The sequence below is a fragment of the Syzygium oleosum genome, unplaced genomic scaffold (assembly GCF_021117445.2).
Source record: "Syzygium oleosum isolate NSW1041296 unplaced genomic scaffold, Sole_v2.1 Sole_v2.20, whole genome shotgun sequence".
NCBI classification, from domain to species: Eukaryota; Viridiplantae; Streptophyta; class Magnoliopsida; order Myrtales; family Myrtaceae; genus Syzygium; species Syzygium oleosum.
This window is the reverse complement of record NW_026607504.1, coordinates 1,315,993-1,331,930: the sequence shown is the minus strand read 5'-3', so window position 1 is coordinate 1,331,930 and position 15,938 is coordinate 1,315,993. Positions and strand designations below refer to the sequence as shown.

General features: G+C 41.4%; 3 protein-coding genes across 4 annotated transcripts; all 3 read left to right on the top strand.

The window, feature by feature from the left end:
* Positions 1–23: 23 nt before the first annotated feature.
* Positions 24–5,191, top strand: LOC115684112 ((6-4)DNA photolyase). Its single transcript, XM_030608814.2, has 14 exons — positions 24–444; positions 624–695; positions 887–967; positions 1,107–1,286; positions 1,363–1,434; positions 2,166–2,252; positions 2,367–2,465; positions 2,561–2,644; positions 2,799–2,885; positions 3,023–3,094; positions 3,178–3,291; positions 3,759–3,846; positions 3,940–4,035; positions 4,646–5,191. Exons 1-14 carry the CDS (start codon positions 121–123, stop codon positions 4,825–4,827), a joined length of 1,638 nt encoding a protein of 545 aa, XP_030464674.1. The 5' UTR covers positions 24–120; the 3' UTR covers positions 4,828–5,191.
* A 191-nt stretch (positions 5,192–5,382) lies between these two features.
* LOC115684077 (cytochrome c oxidase subunit 5b-2, mitochondrial-like) lies at positions 5,383–8,877 on the top strand. Of its 2 annotated transcripts, none has more exons than XM_030608773.2 (6): positions 5,383–5,759; positions 6,134–6,219; positions 6,306–6,356; positions 7,479–7,545; positions 7,681–7,760; positions 8,426–8,496. In XM_030608773.2, the coding sequence occupies exons 1-6, from the start codon at positions 5,597–5,599 to the stop codon at positions 8,426–8,428; spliced, it is 450 nt and encodes a 149-aa protein (XP_030464633.1). In that variant the 5' UTR covers positions 5,383–5,596; the 3' UTR covers positions 8,429–8,496. The 2 variants fall into 2 exon arrangements, with proteins under 2 accessions (XP_030464633.1, XP_030464631.1); XM_030608771.2 differs by lacking the exon at positions 8,426–8,496 and adding an exon at positions 8,510–8,877 and having other exon boundaries at positions 5,396–5,759.
* Positions 8,878–8,900: 23 nt separating this feature from the next.
* Positions 8,901–15,480, top strand: LOC115683989 (uncharacterized). The gene is made up of 10 exons (XM_030608666.2): positions 8,901–9,038; positions 12,000–12,092; positions 12,350–12,464; positions 13,412–13,448; positions 13,544–13,613; positions 13,706–13,810; positions 14,161–14,311; positions 14,717–14,799; positions 14,913–15,006; positions 15,097–15,480. The coding sequence occupies exons 2-10, from the start codon at positions 12,062–12,064 to the stop codon at positions 15,182–15,184; spliced, it is 774 nt and encodes a 257-aa protein (XP_030464526.1). The 5' UTR covers positions 8,901–9,038; positions 12,000–12,061; the 3' UTR covers positions 15,185–15,480.
* Positions 15,481–15,938: the final 458 nt, after the last annotated feature.

Genomic DNA, 15,938 nt, shown 5'->3' with positions numbered 1-15,938 from the left:
ACTCGGGCGCACGTTAGCGTCGCCACGTTCGAGTGCAAGGCGCGAATCGCAGCAGAGCCATTTTTAACTTCAAAACTCCCACGCGGCTCGCGCTCACCTCCGAGCTCGACACCGGCACAAATGGCGTCGCCCGCGTCGTCGTCGGCGTCGTCGTCTTCGCTGATGTGGTTCAGGAAAGGCCTCAGGATCCACGACAACCCCGCGCTGCAGCACGCCGCCTCGCGGGCGCGGGGTCCCCTCTACCCGGTCTTCGTGATCGACCCGCGCTACATGGAGCCGGACCGGGCCGCCTTCTCCCCCGGCTCGCCCCGGGCGGGGGTGAACCGGATCCGGTTCTTGCTCGAGTGCCTGGCCGATCTGGACGCCGGCCTCAGGAGGCTCGGCTCGCGGCTGCTGGTGCTGAAGGGGGAGCCCGGCGAGGTGCTGATCCGTTGCTTGGATGAGGTGATGGAATGCTGTGTGCTCTGCGTAGCGATGGAAATGTGGATTTGAAGTTACGTGCATGCGCATGCGTGCCTTGTGGATTCAGTGCTCGGTTGATGGAATGTTGTATGCGAAGCTCATGCATGCTTCCGACTTGTCGTTAAATTATTTGATCATGAGATGGAATCTGGCTGTTGCAGTGGAATGTCGACAGGCTTTGCTTCGAGCACGACACTGAACCTTATTACCAAGCTCTGGATAAGAAAGTTAAGGTGAGAAACTCTGTCTGATGCCTTCGTGGTAGTTCGTTGCGGTTCTGAAGTGACGGAGCAGTTACCGTCTGAGCTCCGGACAAGCGATGGCGGGGGGAGATTCGCTGCCATTTTTTTAGTGAATGGTGAAATTGAGCTGTTTTTCTATGCTTGTTTTATCTAATGAGAGATTGTCTTGTCTGCGAGGACAGAACTTTGCATCTGCTGCCGGCATCGAGACATTCTCGCCCGTGAGCCATACGCTGTTTGATCCCGCAGACGTTATAGCGAGAGTAAGTCCTTGTTTTAGTTGTCTAGTGAGCAGTTGATGTTTTGAGCTTGTCTACCCACGCTTTGTCATGGTACTCTCTGCTAATATGTGGCGGTCTTGTCCTGGTTTAATTTTTATTGCTTGTGGGAATGACTTATCAGAATGGAGGAAAACCACCTTTGAGTTACCAATCATTTCTGAAGCTTGCTGGAAAACCCTCATGGGAGGGGTCGCCGCTTTCGACCATGCTTTCTTCTGTTCCTCCGGTTGGGGATGTTGGAAGATGCGAGGTTTTTGAAGTTCCTACACTGATTGAACTTGGTTACGATGAGACTGAGCAGGTTAGAGCTGCTGAGGCCTGCAATTTTCGATTGTCTTAAGACTGTCGTCAATATTCAAGAAGCAAGCTTATTGCAGGATGACGTGGCCCCTTTCCGAGGTGGAGAAACTGCAGCATTGACAAGAATGAAAGAGGCACTCAGTAACAAGGTAGGGTACTTTACAGAAGCTAATCGAAAAACTGAGCCCATTCCAATGTGCTTTCAGTTGTTTTATATCTGTTAATCTATTTGCAAAGTACAATTTCTGCTCAAGTAGCTATAATTGATGTCACCATACGTCGTACGATATCATGGTGCTTTTGTGGTTCCGGTATAGTTAATTATGTTCCTAACTAGTTTGGAACAATTCGACCCTCAGGCTATTGGTCAAATGTCTTTAACCAATAATCCTCGGTACTTTGGTGCTTTGCTGAATAGTATGTTTATTGTTAGCCAATGGTCTTTCGTTTGCAAGTTTATATGTCTTTGGCTGCTCACCAAATGGGGGACATAACTCCGCCTTCAATTTTTGCTGCTGATATTGTATACGGAGTTTGATTGTTAGCCTGATAGTGCTCTTGCAACTGATGTAAGAGCAAAACAATCCAGCATCTCTGGTTGACGAGATGCTGTAAGCCAAGATATAAACCTATGAATCTAAATTTTATTAGGTAATGCCAATTGTCTGTGGGAAGTATCATGCTGTCTTTTTGTCTGCTTAATCAGGATGGCGCTAGTATTCTCTGTCTGTGTGATTTTTCCATCCAAATTCACTGAATGAAAGGTGAATGCTACATGTTTAATGCGATTGGTGTGTCACTCTTCATGCTGTTGGGAACTTCTTGTAAAATGTCAATTCTTTCTGTTGTCCTGAGCATTCTCCCCCTTGTGGTAATGTAGGCTTGGGTAGCAGATTTCGAGAAACCAAAGGGCGATCCTTCTGCTTTTTACAAGCCAGCCACAACAGTTTTATCGCCCTACTTGAAAGTGAGTTCAAACCGAGACAGTCCTTTGACATCTTGTTTTATTTATGCTACATCCCAATATGTTTCGCTTCCATAAAATCAAATTCCATTGGTTCGTTTCTAAAATTTGGGGCAGTTTGGATGTCTCTCATCCAGATACTTCTACCAATGCCTACAAGACATTTATAAGGATGTCAATAAGCATACTTCACCTCCTGTTTCTCTTCTCGGCCAGGTCAGTTTCTAATGACTGTCATCTTATGTGTTCTTGTTCCAATTGTAAAAACTTCCAATAATTATCTCTAATCATTTCCTTTTTTCATTTTGAAGTTGTTGTGGCGAGATTTCTTCTACACAGCAGCTTTTGGTACTCCTAATTTTGATAAGATGAAGGGTAACAGGATTTGTAAGCAGGTGATTAGAACTTTTGGCTTATGGTAAACTGATATCAATAGAAACCTCTTCTATCCCTAGAGCAATTTGAATCCTTGCTAGACACTAGAAGTGTACTGTGGAGATATTCTCCAGAAGTACCATTTTGTACTTACTATACTCTTTGGCCGTACAGATACCTTGGAGCGATGACGAGCAACTGCTTGCTGCTTGGAGGGAAGCTAGGACAGGATACCCTTGGATTGATGCTATCATGGTGCAGGTAAGACGGGGAAAAGTTGCTGTATTGTTTGGGCGACCTTTTTTTTTCACTGTAGTTATCCGATAATTAAACCATAAATGCATTTTTCTAATGGTCTCGTCTTGCCCTTTATAATCTAATCTATGTTGCTGATGTAGCTCCGCAAGTGGGGTTGGATGCACCACCTAGCTCGTCATTGCGTAGCATGTTTCTTAACACGTGGAGATCTGGTATGTGACATTTATTCTGTCAGCATTTGTGTGTACGAGAGCTTCCAATTTCTTTTCTTTAAATAAACAGCATCTGCATGCAGTTTGTTCACTGGGAAAAAGGACGAGATGTTTTTGAGAGACTACTCATCGACTCTGACTGGGCAGTCAACAATGGAAACTGGCTGTGGTTGTCATGTTCTTCATTTTTTTACCAGGTACGTACCATCTCTTACTTCCATTGCAATCACGAGACAGTTTAGTTCTTAGTTCTGATATTCACTTGTGGACAAGGGAAATGACTTGCTTTCACCTCTGTATCCTGTATTCTTTGGATAAGATTCTCAGCATCATCACATGCTTGTCAACTGCTTTATCCATGCTGTTTTTTCTGGGATGCAATACATGCTTTCTTATTCTATGTTAGTGATCTGCTACAAGTAATTTATAATTCGTACTTGTCAACTTAAATTTCCTAAATGAATTGTATGTCTGGCAGTCTATAGTTAGTATTAAGGTAAGTCGGTCTAATTTGGGCTGGACCATTGCACCTATCAGAGGCTTGTATTCTTGGAGCAGCATCATCTTTGTGGAAATATGGATGTGCTGTTTCAAAATGATTCTTTTCAACTAGACAAACATTTACTTGAGTTTCTGAAGTTCTACTCATTGTTGTCCTGTGCAGTATAATCGCATCTATTCTCCAATAACCTTTGGGAAAAAATACGACCCCAATGGCAGCTACATACGCCATTTTTTACCTGTATTGAAGGGTACGTGTATACATTAGGACCATCTCTGTCACTTTTTCTTGGTTGAGGGCTAGCTTCTCATTTCAAACTTATGACTGGATGAAAAATAATCAGATATGCCAAAGGAGTATATTTATGAACCATGGAAAGCTCCCTTGAGCATTCAAACTAAAGCAAAGTGCATAATTGGAAGAGATTATCCAAATCCAGGTTTGTTATCTGAACTCTGTTTTACTCTAATGGTGATTTTTGGCAGTTTCCTAAAGTATGCGATGGTGTGCATGCAACATATTTGAAATCATTCATAGGTCATTCAGTCAGAGGGCGATGCTTAACTGTATAGAACATGATTTACATAGAAACAATTGGGATGTGCATCTGTCCTCTAGTCTTGACCAAAGATCGAGAGTGTGCTTATCCAGTTGGTGTTGATTCAGCAACCAACTCATGCATAAACGCTAGCTTTTACAATTTAGAAGGTTGAGCCAGGTGGGGGGCTTCGCATACGACAATTTTTTTATCTTTACATAATCGGAGAGTTGGGTGGGGGGGATAGTTGGATCTAATTCTTGTGAATATGAGGTCCTAAGTTTAGAAAGAAATAATACTTGGATAGAAGAAATCTTTTGCTTCACAATACAAGTTCCATCACAATTAAAAGAGACGTGCTAAAAAATTGCATTCTGCAATTATCTTCTTATTACCGTGCTTGATTGAGTATCATATACCTGATTGGCTCAAAATCAATAGTTGTCGAAATAATATCAATCGAACGCCATAGGCCCTCTGTAATTTCTGCTCTCACTTCTTCTGTTATCAGTGGTCTCTCACGATTCAGCCAGCAAAGAGTGCAGACGGAAGCTGGCCGAAGCATATGCTGTAAACCAGAGACTGAATGGCATGGTGAGCGATGAAGATCTGAAGAGCCTGAGGAGAAAGCTGGAAGAAGATCAAGAAAAGGAGCCGAGAAATACAAAGCAAAGGCGAAAACGCAGTGGCTGATTTCGAAAATCAACGTAATCCTTCCTACCGGCAAGGCTGACAAATCTATCGTGGATAGTGTCGTCATGCTTCTAAATTTATGCCGAAGGGCGCGGGAAGTTATGGTCTCACAGATCAACTGGACTACTTTTGATTGTAACTAGCATAGCATCTGACTTGGTTGATGACTGTTGTGCTCTTCGACTCGATAAGCTAGTTGTAAATATTGTGAATGAGCAGAAGTAGTTCCATGCCATGACTCTCAGCAGAGGTAGGTTCATTTTTAACTAGGTGAAATGCATTGGACAACCATCAAGATAAAGCTTCAAGTTGGCCTAGGGCTGATCTCTTAGAATCAGAGAATGGAAGTGGTAATTCACATTCATGATCGGTGCGTTTTCCGAGATTATAATTGTTGTATAATAGCCAAAGGAAAGCCCAAGTTGCCGTGCGATCTAGATTTCTAGCGTTGGTTCATGACATAACCGTGGGACTAGCCAAATAGGCTATCAAACAAGCCGATCGATCACTCGGTCGAACCGGTCGAACCGTCTATCTAGTCCGGTTCTGAAAACACTCCCGGGGAAAGAGTCCGGTCCGGTTGGGCGGCGGATCCAGGTGGGCCGTGCTGACGTGGAAAGCCGCGAAGTCAGGTCCAAGAAACGCAGCGCGCAGAGCTTTCCTCATTTCAGGCCGCCCTTCTTCCCACTCCGCGCGAACTCTCCGACTGCTTCGCCTCCTCAGATCCATCAGCCGAACTCCCGCGTCAAGCTGCGACGAATCCGCAAGCATGTGGAGGAGACTCGTCTCTTCACACTTCCCGGCCCTGGCCGCCGCCGCCGCCGCCGCCGCGTCCACTTCCGGCCGATCCGCCCTGTCCGCCGCCTCCCGATCGCTCGTTGCTCCCGCTTCTTCCGCTTCCGTTCTCGTTCGCCGCTTCGGCGTCGGTTCCGGTAGGTTTTCTGATCCTCCGTGCTGCAATCGTTGCTGATGATCACGCGTAGGCTGGTCGCATTGTCGATATCGATGTGGATTTTTTTTGGCTTCGATACCGGTTTGAGGAGGTGGCTTTGTTGGCTTCTTCTTTTTACGTGTGCCCCGGTGGATGCTGATGATCGAGTAGGAAAGGATGGCGAGAACAATTCGCATGCGCGTTTAGATTAGTTTGTTTCTATAGATATCGTTGCTGGTAGTGGTTTTGACAATGTAGATGTAGCGTGAGCGCAAAAGGGAAAAAAGAAAAAAAAAAAAAAGCGAGGGAAGAGGTGTTGACCTCTTTGTTAGGCGAAGGCGTGTGAAATTTATGTGGATTCATTTGGTTGTTCAGCGCAAAGTGCTGTGAAGAAGAAGGTTGAAGATGTGATGCCGATTGCTACTGGACATGAGCGAGAGGAGATTGCGGCTGAGCTTGAGGTGGTCTTTCTCTCTTATCTTTCCGTAGCTGAATGGTTTTGGTAAAGCATTGATGGTTGTTTCCCTAAAGCTATTACTTTGTGCAGGGAAGGAAACTTCTTGATATAAACTATCCCGTTGGTCCTTTTGGCATGAAGGTTAGTCTCATAGAGTTGATTGTGAATCCGAGATGTGCATTTTATCTCTTCGACATGTCTTCTTATTGCAAGTTGTGATAGTTAGTGTCTATAGACTGATCTGTTTACCCTTGGAGTGCATTATTGGTCTCATGCTGCTTCCGATAGTTGTAGTTTACTTATTACCTAATAATTGTTCGTTTGATGCAATACAGTGACATCTCGCATTTGATGTTTACATATGGATGTTTGTGCTGATGAGGTGCTTTCCATATTGTTCAGACATTAGAATCAGAAAACTCAGCACACTGGTTACTTTATTTCCTACTGCAGTTATAGCCTTATAGGCACTTCTAAATGTTTGAATGGCAGAGTTTTATGGTTTTGCTTACTATGTTGGATTAGTTAATTGGTATATGTTCAAAATGGTGCCGATGTTTTCTCTTTTTTGTTTCTGAACGAGCGCTTGCTGCAAACTCATGCTGCCACTTTACATTCAATTTTGTCGATCCACTGAAATAAAGTGATATATACAATTGACTGTTTTCTTTCTATTTGCTAAGTGCTTCTCCCAAAATGAAATCATTAACTCAATAGGATCAGTAAAGCTACATTGACCAATAATTCAAGTCAGACCAATATAGGATTTTTGGTCAATTATACATCGTGACAGTGTAATTTGGAGGCTTAACATGCATTATTATGATATAGGTTAGTAAACAGAAAAAGAAACTCAGTACTGGGAGTTTACAATGTTGTAGAGGCATGTCGCTTGGTGGCTGATTGTTCATTTGTGAGTAAAAGGTTGATAAGCAATGCTGTTCACCAATGATTATCAAGTTCATGTAGGAACCTTGATTTTCTGGAGAAAATGGTTCCTTAATTACTACAGATATCTAGAGTGAGTTAGTTTGCCTCTGAGTGTCTTTGGCTTACACAATATGACATGGTTTGTGAAAATTGAAATGTTTGAAGTTGTTTATCAGAGATATTGTGAATCTTTGTCCAATCCTTTCGTCTTTGCTGTTTAGGGGTGTTGAATGTGTTTTTTGTATTGTTTGATAGGCAAAGCACCGCGAACTTTCTAAATGCATCGCTTACTTTATTTTGTGATAATTAAGTTTATCATTTGTATGTATGCAGGAAGCTCCTGCTGTCATTAAGTCCTATTATGACAAGAGAATAGTTGGATGCCCTGGTGGTGAAGATGGCAAGTCCTTTTGCTTTCGTTACCCTTTTCCATTCACTCCCATTCAGCCATGAGACACTTGCACTCATGCACGGGCACTTTTTACTGAAGCTTCTGTCAGATGTATTCTAATATACTTTTCATTTTCGCTTGCAGAGGATGAGCATGACGTTGTGTGGTTTTGGTTGGAGAAAGGCAAGCCGCACGAATGCCCAGTGTGTTCACAGTATTTTGTTGTAAGTGGGGGAGCAGATTTCAGTATTTTCCTTTACCTTATTATGACCGGAGAAGACTGAGTGCGTAATTTGAAATCCTGATACTACTATACTGAAATGATGTGTGCATACGGGTAGCATGAGTACTCAAGGAACTATCATTGCAATTGTATTTATGTCCTATATGTTCTGAAAGGACTCCTTGCGTAATAACACTTTTTTTTCTAGGTGACTTCTTTTAGATTGTTGAATGGACGACAAATTCATTTTCAATGTCAGCTACTTCTATCCTGGAAATGGATTGATCACGTTCTTCATTTTTTCTTTTGGTACTTGTTTGTTTTCCTTTGTACAGTATGGGTTACTCAGCTTGGTTGTGTGAGATGTGCCCTAGTTGGCAAAACTTTATGCGGATGAAATAGATTTTTTTATAGTGTGATTTGAAGTAACTTCAGGAGGAGGTTTGCGTAATTATATTCTTCCTTAGCGAAATCAATGGAGAATTGGCAAAGACATCAATGAATTTGATTTTTCAACTCTATAACTTGTTCAAGTATTTTTTTTTTTGGTCTCAACCTTGTTCAAGTATATGTATATCATTGGATCAGCGTTGCGGTTCATATGTACATTTGAGTGTCAAGTGGGAGCTCTTCAATTTTCTTATTGTGTCCTATTCTTATTCTTAGTAGGGACTTCTTCAAACTGGACTTGTGTAATTAAACAGGTATTTCAATCACAGAACTTTCTTATAGTACCATTTTGATTTACAGTTGGATGTTGTGGGCCCTGGAGGACCACCGGATGGGCATGGCAATGATGAGGACCATCACTGATTCATCTTTCGATTTCCTAGTGGAATAAAGCTTTTCCATATACGCTGCAGAGTAAGAATTGGGAGCTCTCTGTTATGTCAGTTTCTAATTGATCCGGTTTTTTGTGGCTGTTGCTTGGCAACATTTTGGTCAGTTTTTTCTTTTTCATGGTATTCATGAGGCAGTCACTGTTAGAAATGCGAATCTTGTTATATTTTTATTTTTTTGCTGGCAAGCATTCAATAAATCATCAATACATATTGATTCTTTCGTGAACATTCATCAGTATCTTTGAGAGAATCACAGAACATTTGTTATTTGTTTCATCTTTTTGTGCATATTTATGCTCTCTCGGAGTTGTGACACCTGTTAGATATACCTGCTTCACCAAATTCCAAGAGTTAAACCACAAATACAACTGGGAAGAACTGGTGAAGTGGATGAGGAACAGATGCAAAGAACTTGCAATGGAGCGCAGGCATGCCAGGTGTGGATTTGTCATGCTAAATTATCTATTAACCATTTCAATTAGAAGAGGCCCTTCTCAAAGTTGATTGCCTTTATTCTACTGTCTTGTCCACGGAGTTTCTTTTTGGTGGTTTAAAGTTGTTTAGCTTCGTCAGCTCACAAGCTTTTCGAGAACAAACCGGTGTCATTTCTTGAATCAAAAGAAAAACACCCGCCGTTTACGTCGCTTTCTTATGCGACAGAGTGGTGGGGGCGAGTAGGTGAGGGAAATGGGGGATGATTAGATATATTCTCGTAAAGGCTTTTGCGCGGTCCGTCCGTTCATGATCTTGGCTCACCAAAATGTGCATCAACGTGACGAGAATCAAAAGGGAATAGATTCAAAGCGTCCTGTCAAAATCATGCATGTCATTAATAGGACAAAAACAGCTTTTCTTCCTATAAAGAAGAAATGCATGGAGAAGTTCTGTGGATACACAATAAATCTGTGGAAATTCTGTAAAATGCCTCCCACTTGCATTGGATTAAATTGTCAATATCGTTGTGCATGTCACGTGCACTCTCGAAGAGCCATAAAAGCCTTTGATTCGACTGTGCGAATCGTTTCTTGGCTATCAGCCAATGGGACCTTAGTTTTACAATGCATTTTCTGAAGCAATAAGTAAAGCACTGCTTGGCTTGGTCATACGTCTGTTTTGAGTTTGGGGTATATTGTCGATATGCCTCCCCGGCTAACTAAGAGAATGCTACGTCTTGCTCTTTTCTAAAGTCTCTCTTGAAGCTGAAGATATGGCTATACTTAAGCGACGAAAACCTAGCCATCATTATGCCATTATGCTTTTGGACATTGCCAGTATCCTTAATGTAATTTTCCTAGATACAAGTCTCTACCCAAGAGTTTCCATCCAGTAGCTTTTATAGGTGCCTGCCAATTCTGGAGTTAGAATGTGCTAATGGATGCCTAGTAATCATATTCCAGTTCCATACTTCCATCCCTTTCTTTGAATAAAAGAAGGAAAAACTTTGCCTATTTGCCGACTTATGTTAATGCGGATCCATTAACGTAGAGCACATTGGAGTCTTAGTGCCAACAGCATATGTTGTCTAATCTTTAATTAATCCGAAACTTTGTGCCGAAAACGTTCTTTTGTGGAAAGAAAATTTCACAGATTCTTCTAAAGAACGTGGGATTTAAAAAAGGAGTTGACGAACGAAAAGGGTTGCCCTTTTGACTTCATGCACATGAAGGAGGGGGGGATAAGTTCCCACTTTGCATCTTCGAAGGTGTTGCTAATATTGTCCATATTCACACTTCACTACTAAACAATTACGTCACTACCACAGCAAAAGCTTGTCCTCCTGTCCGCAATTTATATTTGCTCAAGAGGGTGACATGATACCGCGAGCTTAATTAAAAAAAACCGAAGGTAGTTTATTCTACTTTCTTGACTCACCTGCTAAAATTATTCACACTCGCTCGAGGACGAAAGTCAATTTGTTACCTGAAAAGGGCCGGAAGAGGAATGTGTTGGTGTTCTCGGTGAGGTTTGATGTATATGATCAAGCGATGTCATCTGACAATACGAATTATTGTTTAAAAACGCGGTGTAACAAGAGAGAAAATCCCGCAACATCGCACAGGCACTCCCTAGTGGTACTCTTGCGGTCACAAGTAGTTGTAAGCAGTGTGTATGTTTGATTTCGCGTTCCATCAAAAGTAGTTTAGGTTGCAACACACCGTCACAACATTAACGGCACGATCAAATGCCACTGTATAAACAGAATGACCATCCAATGATTTATTACATAATTCGGATTCATCAACAACTAATTCGGAACAATTCATTCGGCGGCTGTTATTATATTCAATTAACCGAAAAAAGGAGAGAAGATGGGGGCATTTCTAGTTTGGAAAAACTTGTTAGCATAGGAGTGAGCATATTTAGATCTGAGATTTGACCTTTGAGCCACATTTGATTAATGGCAAATTACCTCTTCCATGAATTATGGGTTGAGATGTATTAGTTGAGGTAAGAGATTTATGCAGCACAGGAGACAAGACAAGAGACAGCAGATCAGTTAAATTGAGTAGGAAATTAGATCAGGTCATCATTTTGTCCGGAGACAAATGTCACATTGTGTTTCGCGCGGTTTGGGATTTTGTCGTGTGCTCTGTTCAATGTAAAAATACAAACAAAGATCGGGACTCCACCAATGGCAGAAACCAAAAAGCACAGTAAGAAGCAAGGAACAGGAGAGGAAGGAGAGGGAAAAAGTTCAGTTCCTCTGTCTTCTGTCTAATCTCCAACAGGTTGGTAACTCATGAATGACTAGAAGCTTCAAAACTTCAATGTAAAATATGATAACCCCAGCTCTCTCTCTCGAAGTCTCCGTTTTCCCTCCTTCGTTTTTTCCATATTGGGTCCTGAAAAAATGCAATTTATGGGATGGAACTTCACTTTCCGACTAATGGGTATCCATCAGTCACCAGAAATCTATAAACTAAAAAAGGTCTGTTGAAAAGAAAGATATTTTCTTTTACCAATTTGGGTTATTCCTTCCTGCATTCAGAAATATTCCTCACTTGCTGTGGGCCTTGCTTTTGGGTTTGTTTTTCCCTCTGCCACTGCTTGCAAGCATTTATTCCTCTCTAACATTGTAAATCGGTAAGCTGGCTAGCTTGAGTGTGGACGATGGTGCTTTGCCCTGCTTTGATTCTCTGAGCCCCAAAAAGATATCTTGCTTTTTTTAAATGTTTTCCTTTTGGCTTTTTGTTGTCTTTGCCTATCTTTTTCAATGGATACCTCTCCCTGTCTCTCTCTTGTGAGTTTCTAGGCGTTTTCTTTGGAGCAATGTGAGCTGGTGCGGTTGCTACACATTCCTAGTGATGCATATTCATAATGTTCTATTCCTTTCCCACGTCGCCTTCGGTTCATTTGGTTATAAATACATACAGTCACCCTTTGTTTTTTCATTGCAGCTCTTCAATAGCAGTCATCGCAGCTCAACTGCTATTTCCGTGTGCTTTCTAGAGCTAGGGGAATGAGCTATCAGCAGCATTCATCAAGTTCTGGTTTGTCCATCTTTAGTCAGACTAATGCTTAATCTTTCATGTTCTGCCATTCCTAATGATGCATGAGAACAAGAGCTAGATTTTTCTTTTATTTTTAGTGCATAGCATAAGAAGCATAGTGATACTGCTTTCCACTTTCACCAGCATAGCATGGCAGCATTGTCCCGAGAGAAGTTATCTTTTCAGTCCTAAGCGGAAATACCTCTTTTTCGCATTGTTGCCCCTCATAATGACCTTGTTTTTGCAACTAATTTCAGGTAATAGAATGTCCCGAAGAACATTTGAATTTGGGCGAACACATGTGGTGCGGCCAAGAGGGAGACACCAGGCCACTATTGTTTGGCTGCATGGCCTTGGTGATAATGGCTCGAGGTAGTCTTGCCCATCATCACTCTGCTTTAACTCTTTTAGTGCGGTTTCTTTCTACGCCAAATTGTGTGAAAAAAAAGAACTTTTGTTGAGGAAGAAGCCCTTTCTTCTTGGATAGAGCTCCATCCTTTTAAAATTTGCTTGAATTAATTTTTGAGTGTCTTTTTCTTCACTCTTCATTATGCTATCATTATGGCAGCGGAGAGAAGAACACATTCTAGTCTAAGATATTCATGTCTCTCGTTTATGCCCGGTTTCATTTTCACGAATGTTTGTTCTAGTATGTTCCCTGGTTTTTTCCCAAAAAGCCACGTTGTACTTTGTACATGGTCACTTTTTATTTTCATGCTTGAGAAAGAAAAGGAACTTATTAAAGAATATCAGTGTCTTGGCATGTTCAACAATTCACGGGATATTGTGGTCCAGATGATGCAACTTTGTTTTGGAGATTCTAACTCGTGCTTATTCCAATATATCATAGACATATATGGGTGTATGTATGTATGCTTTCGTCTTGTCTTATCTGAAGCTAACCTAGGGCTTCTGCTTAGCCTGAATGAGAGTGTTTGTAGTAGTTTTTAATGATGAGGGACCACTAATCCACTGGGTTTCACTGCAGCTGAACGACTGCTCTCTAATTTTGCATAAGAATATTCCTAACTCAAACAAATATAATGATCTGGGAGAGACTTTTTTGGACGCTCAGTCTCAGAAAATGTTATAGAGAGAATTCTCACTACGGTATAGCTATTTAAATGATTACGACAGATGAGAATGTCCAAATCGGGGTAGAAGAACTTTCTGTGGTGGCCATTGTAGATTCTCAAGTTCTTGAGATGAAACTTTCCCACTGTGTTGGTCCTAAGGCTATGCATATTTTGATGTCCTTCATCTGCATGAAAATTTCAAAATGAAGTAAACTCTAAATCTGCTTTCTTTGGCTGGCTCAGCTTGTCCCAGCACTTGGAATCCCTCTCTCTTCCTAATGTAAGTGCGCTCCTCCTTAATCTCTGCTGCTCAAAATAAGAATTAGTCTGATATCAGGAGGCTTATACATCTAGAAAACAATTTTCCTCAAGCAGATTAAATGGATCTGTCCAACTGCTCCCACTCGTCCCGTGGCTTTGGTAGGCGGATTTCCTTGTACTGCATGTAAGATGATTAATCTATTCCTATCTTTTCTTTTTTCCAATGTGATAAATTTTTATTGTAATTTAAAAGTCTGTTTTGATGCATGTTCCCAGGGTTTGACGTTCGAGAGATTTCAGAAGATAGTCCAGATGATTGGGAAGGCTTAGATGCTTCAGCAGCGCATATTGCCAATCTTTTGTCGACAGAACCAGCTGATGGTAATTAAGACCGGAAGAAAATTTTGTAGAAGAAGCATTTCTTTAATACATGCAATCTTTAATTTTTTTATTCTGGATTACCTTCTGGAACTAATTTTCAGATTGTGGTCGTCAATTAAGCAAAAAGTTGGTATAAGAACTTCACTTTTTCGCAACTTTTGAAGTAGGAAAGATTACTAATAGATAGTCCAAATACCCAAGGCAGTCACAATCATTTGCAACACCACTGTCTTTTTGGCTGATAGTATGTACCATGTGCTTCTCTGATATTTACTAGGTTGCTGATCAATCAACAATTCCATCTTGAATAACATTTCGTGATGTAGCAACCACTTGTCATGTTTTTGCAGTGAAAGTTGGCATTGGAGGCTTCAGTATGGGTGCTGCCACAGCTATTTACTCGGCAACCTGTTTCGCTCTGGGTAAATATGCAAATGGAAGTCCATACCCAATCAACTTAAGGGCAGTTATCGGTTTGAGTGGTTGGCTTCCAGGCTCAAGGTAATTATTCAAAGCATTTTATATTTTCCATGTAAACGGTCAGTCCACACTCCTTTTCTCCATAGGTTATGTTTAGACAAAAAAAAAAAAATTTTGGGAGCAATCGCACCTCTCTTTTGGTTTACGAGACTCTGTGTCTATTGTTGTCAAAAGAATATCATGAAGTCTCTAGTAGCCAGAGTCCTGCATAGTTCATACCAAGTCACCTTCTTTTCGGGAGAGAAGTAATCTGATTCAGCTATTTCTTCAGCATATCCGACTTATTTCTCGATTTTAGCGTGGTACTACTAACAATATGAACCCTGCTAAAGTCATGTTATCTGAAGGAAGCCTAAATTGATAAAGTTGGAAGGGGTTACCCAAACATGTTCTTTCAGACAAGTTAATTCTCGCTTTCTATCACAGGAGCTTGAGAAACAAAATGGAGGTTTCCAATGATGCTGCAAGGCGTGCCTCATCCTTGCCTATTTTTCTTTGCCATGGCACATGTTAGTATTTCTCGTAAATCTTGCTCTTTCAGTCTCTCTCGCAAGTTCTTTCAATTCTAGTGATTTTCGGCCCCTCTAAATGGGAAATAAGGGCGTTCTCGATTCTGCCACAGGTGATGATGTAGTCCCTTTTAATTTTGGAGAGAGGTCATCCCGCTACTTGAGCTCAGCAGGATTCCAATACGTTACATTCAAGTCTCATGATGGGTATTGAGCTGATTCCCTTATATTAGGAAAAAAGTATACACTGGACTATCAGACTTATACATTTATGAATGCTAATGCATGAATGCGCAGGCTCGGTCATTACACGGTCCCTAAAGAGATGGAAGACGTTTGCCATTGGCTTACTGCTAGGCTGGGGCTCGAGGGTTATGGCTCATAACTGATTCAATACCGAAGCTTCAGTTTCCTCAGGCATTGGTGGAAAAAGAATGGATGACCGACATATTACCAAGCGAGGAGAGAATAAATGAAAAGTAGGATGAATGCCGATACAAGGAGAAGTGGATGAGGGGGGGTACACGCTATACAGTTTAATTCACCTTCGCTATTTTCTTCTTGCCTATCGTAATAAAGTTTTTGGAAGTGCTGCTTACACATATGTAGCATGTAATGGTTAGTAGAGATCTACTTTTTTCCGGAATTTAGAATTCTTTACGAAAGATGAGTTATGTTTTATCTTTCATGTGGCAGCTTCTCTCTCTCTCTCTCTCTCTCTCTCTCTCTCTCTCTCGATCTCGACATAGAAGCGCGCATGAATAGCCTAGAGAAACCATGGCACAGACTTTTTGGTTCATTGAACACTTAGGTTGATGGATATGTGATGAGCTTGATTCCATAAAGAATGAGGTCTTATCTAATGCAAGGAGTCTACCTGCAAGATCGACGGACAAAAACTCTGTGCCACTAGTGAGCTTCACATAGATCCTACTCTTCTTTTGAGTGAGCTTAGGAATGGACAAATCTTGATCTTCAAGTGTGCTGTGGAAGTCTGGAAAATTTGGAAAGTTCAACAACTGAAGGGGTCCTTCAAAGTTCACTTGCAAGGAAGGTAAATGAACAAAATGAAAGGGAAAATTACACAGTTCAACGAGTCCTGTAGTATAAAAGAGGTTCAACTTTGCCGGCTGGTGGAT

Bases quoted from the DNA above. Each gene is read 5' to 3' on its own strand.
- LOC115684077 (XM_030608771.2), top strand. From the start codon at position 5,597: ATGTGGAGGAGACTCGTCTCTTCACACTTCCCGGCCCTGGCCGCCGCC. The intron at 6,220-6,305 runs GTGGTCTTTCTC...TACTTTGTGCAG, and splicing joins AGATTGCGGCTGAGCTTGAG to GGAAGGAAACTTCTTGATAT. The intron at 6,357-7,478 runs GTTAGTCTCATA...GTATGTATGCAG, and splicing joins TTGGTCCTTTTGGCATGAAG to GAAGCTCCTGCTGTCATTAA.
- LOC115683989 (XM_030608666.2), top strand. From the start codon at position 12,062: ATGAGCTATCAGCAGCATTCATCAAGTTCTG. The intron at 12,465-13,411 runs GTAGTCTTGCCC...TGGCTGGCTCAG, and splicing joins CTTGGTGATAATGGCTCGAG to CTTGTCCCAGCACTTGGAAT. The intron at 14,312-14,716 runs GTAATTATTCAA...TTTCTATCACAG, and splicing joins GGTTGGCTTCCAGGCTCAAG to GAGCTTGAGAAACAAAATGG.
- LOC115684112 (XM_030608814.2), top strand. From the start codon at position 121: ATGGCGTCGCCCGCGTCGTCGTCGGCGTCGTCGTCTTCGCTGATGTGG. The intron at 968-1,106 runs GTAAGTCCTTGT...ATGACTTATCAG, and splicing joins CCGCAGACGTTATAGCGAGA to AATGGAGGAAAACCACCTTT. The intron at 4,036-4,645 runs GTTTGTTATCTG...TTCTGTTATCAG, and splicing joins AAGAGATTATCCAAATCCAG to TGGTCTCTCACGATTCAGCC.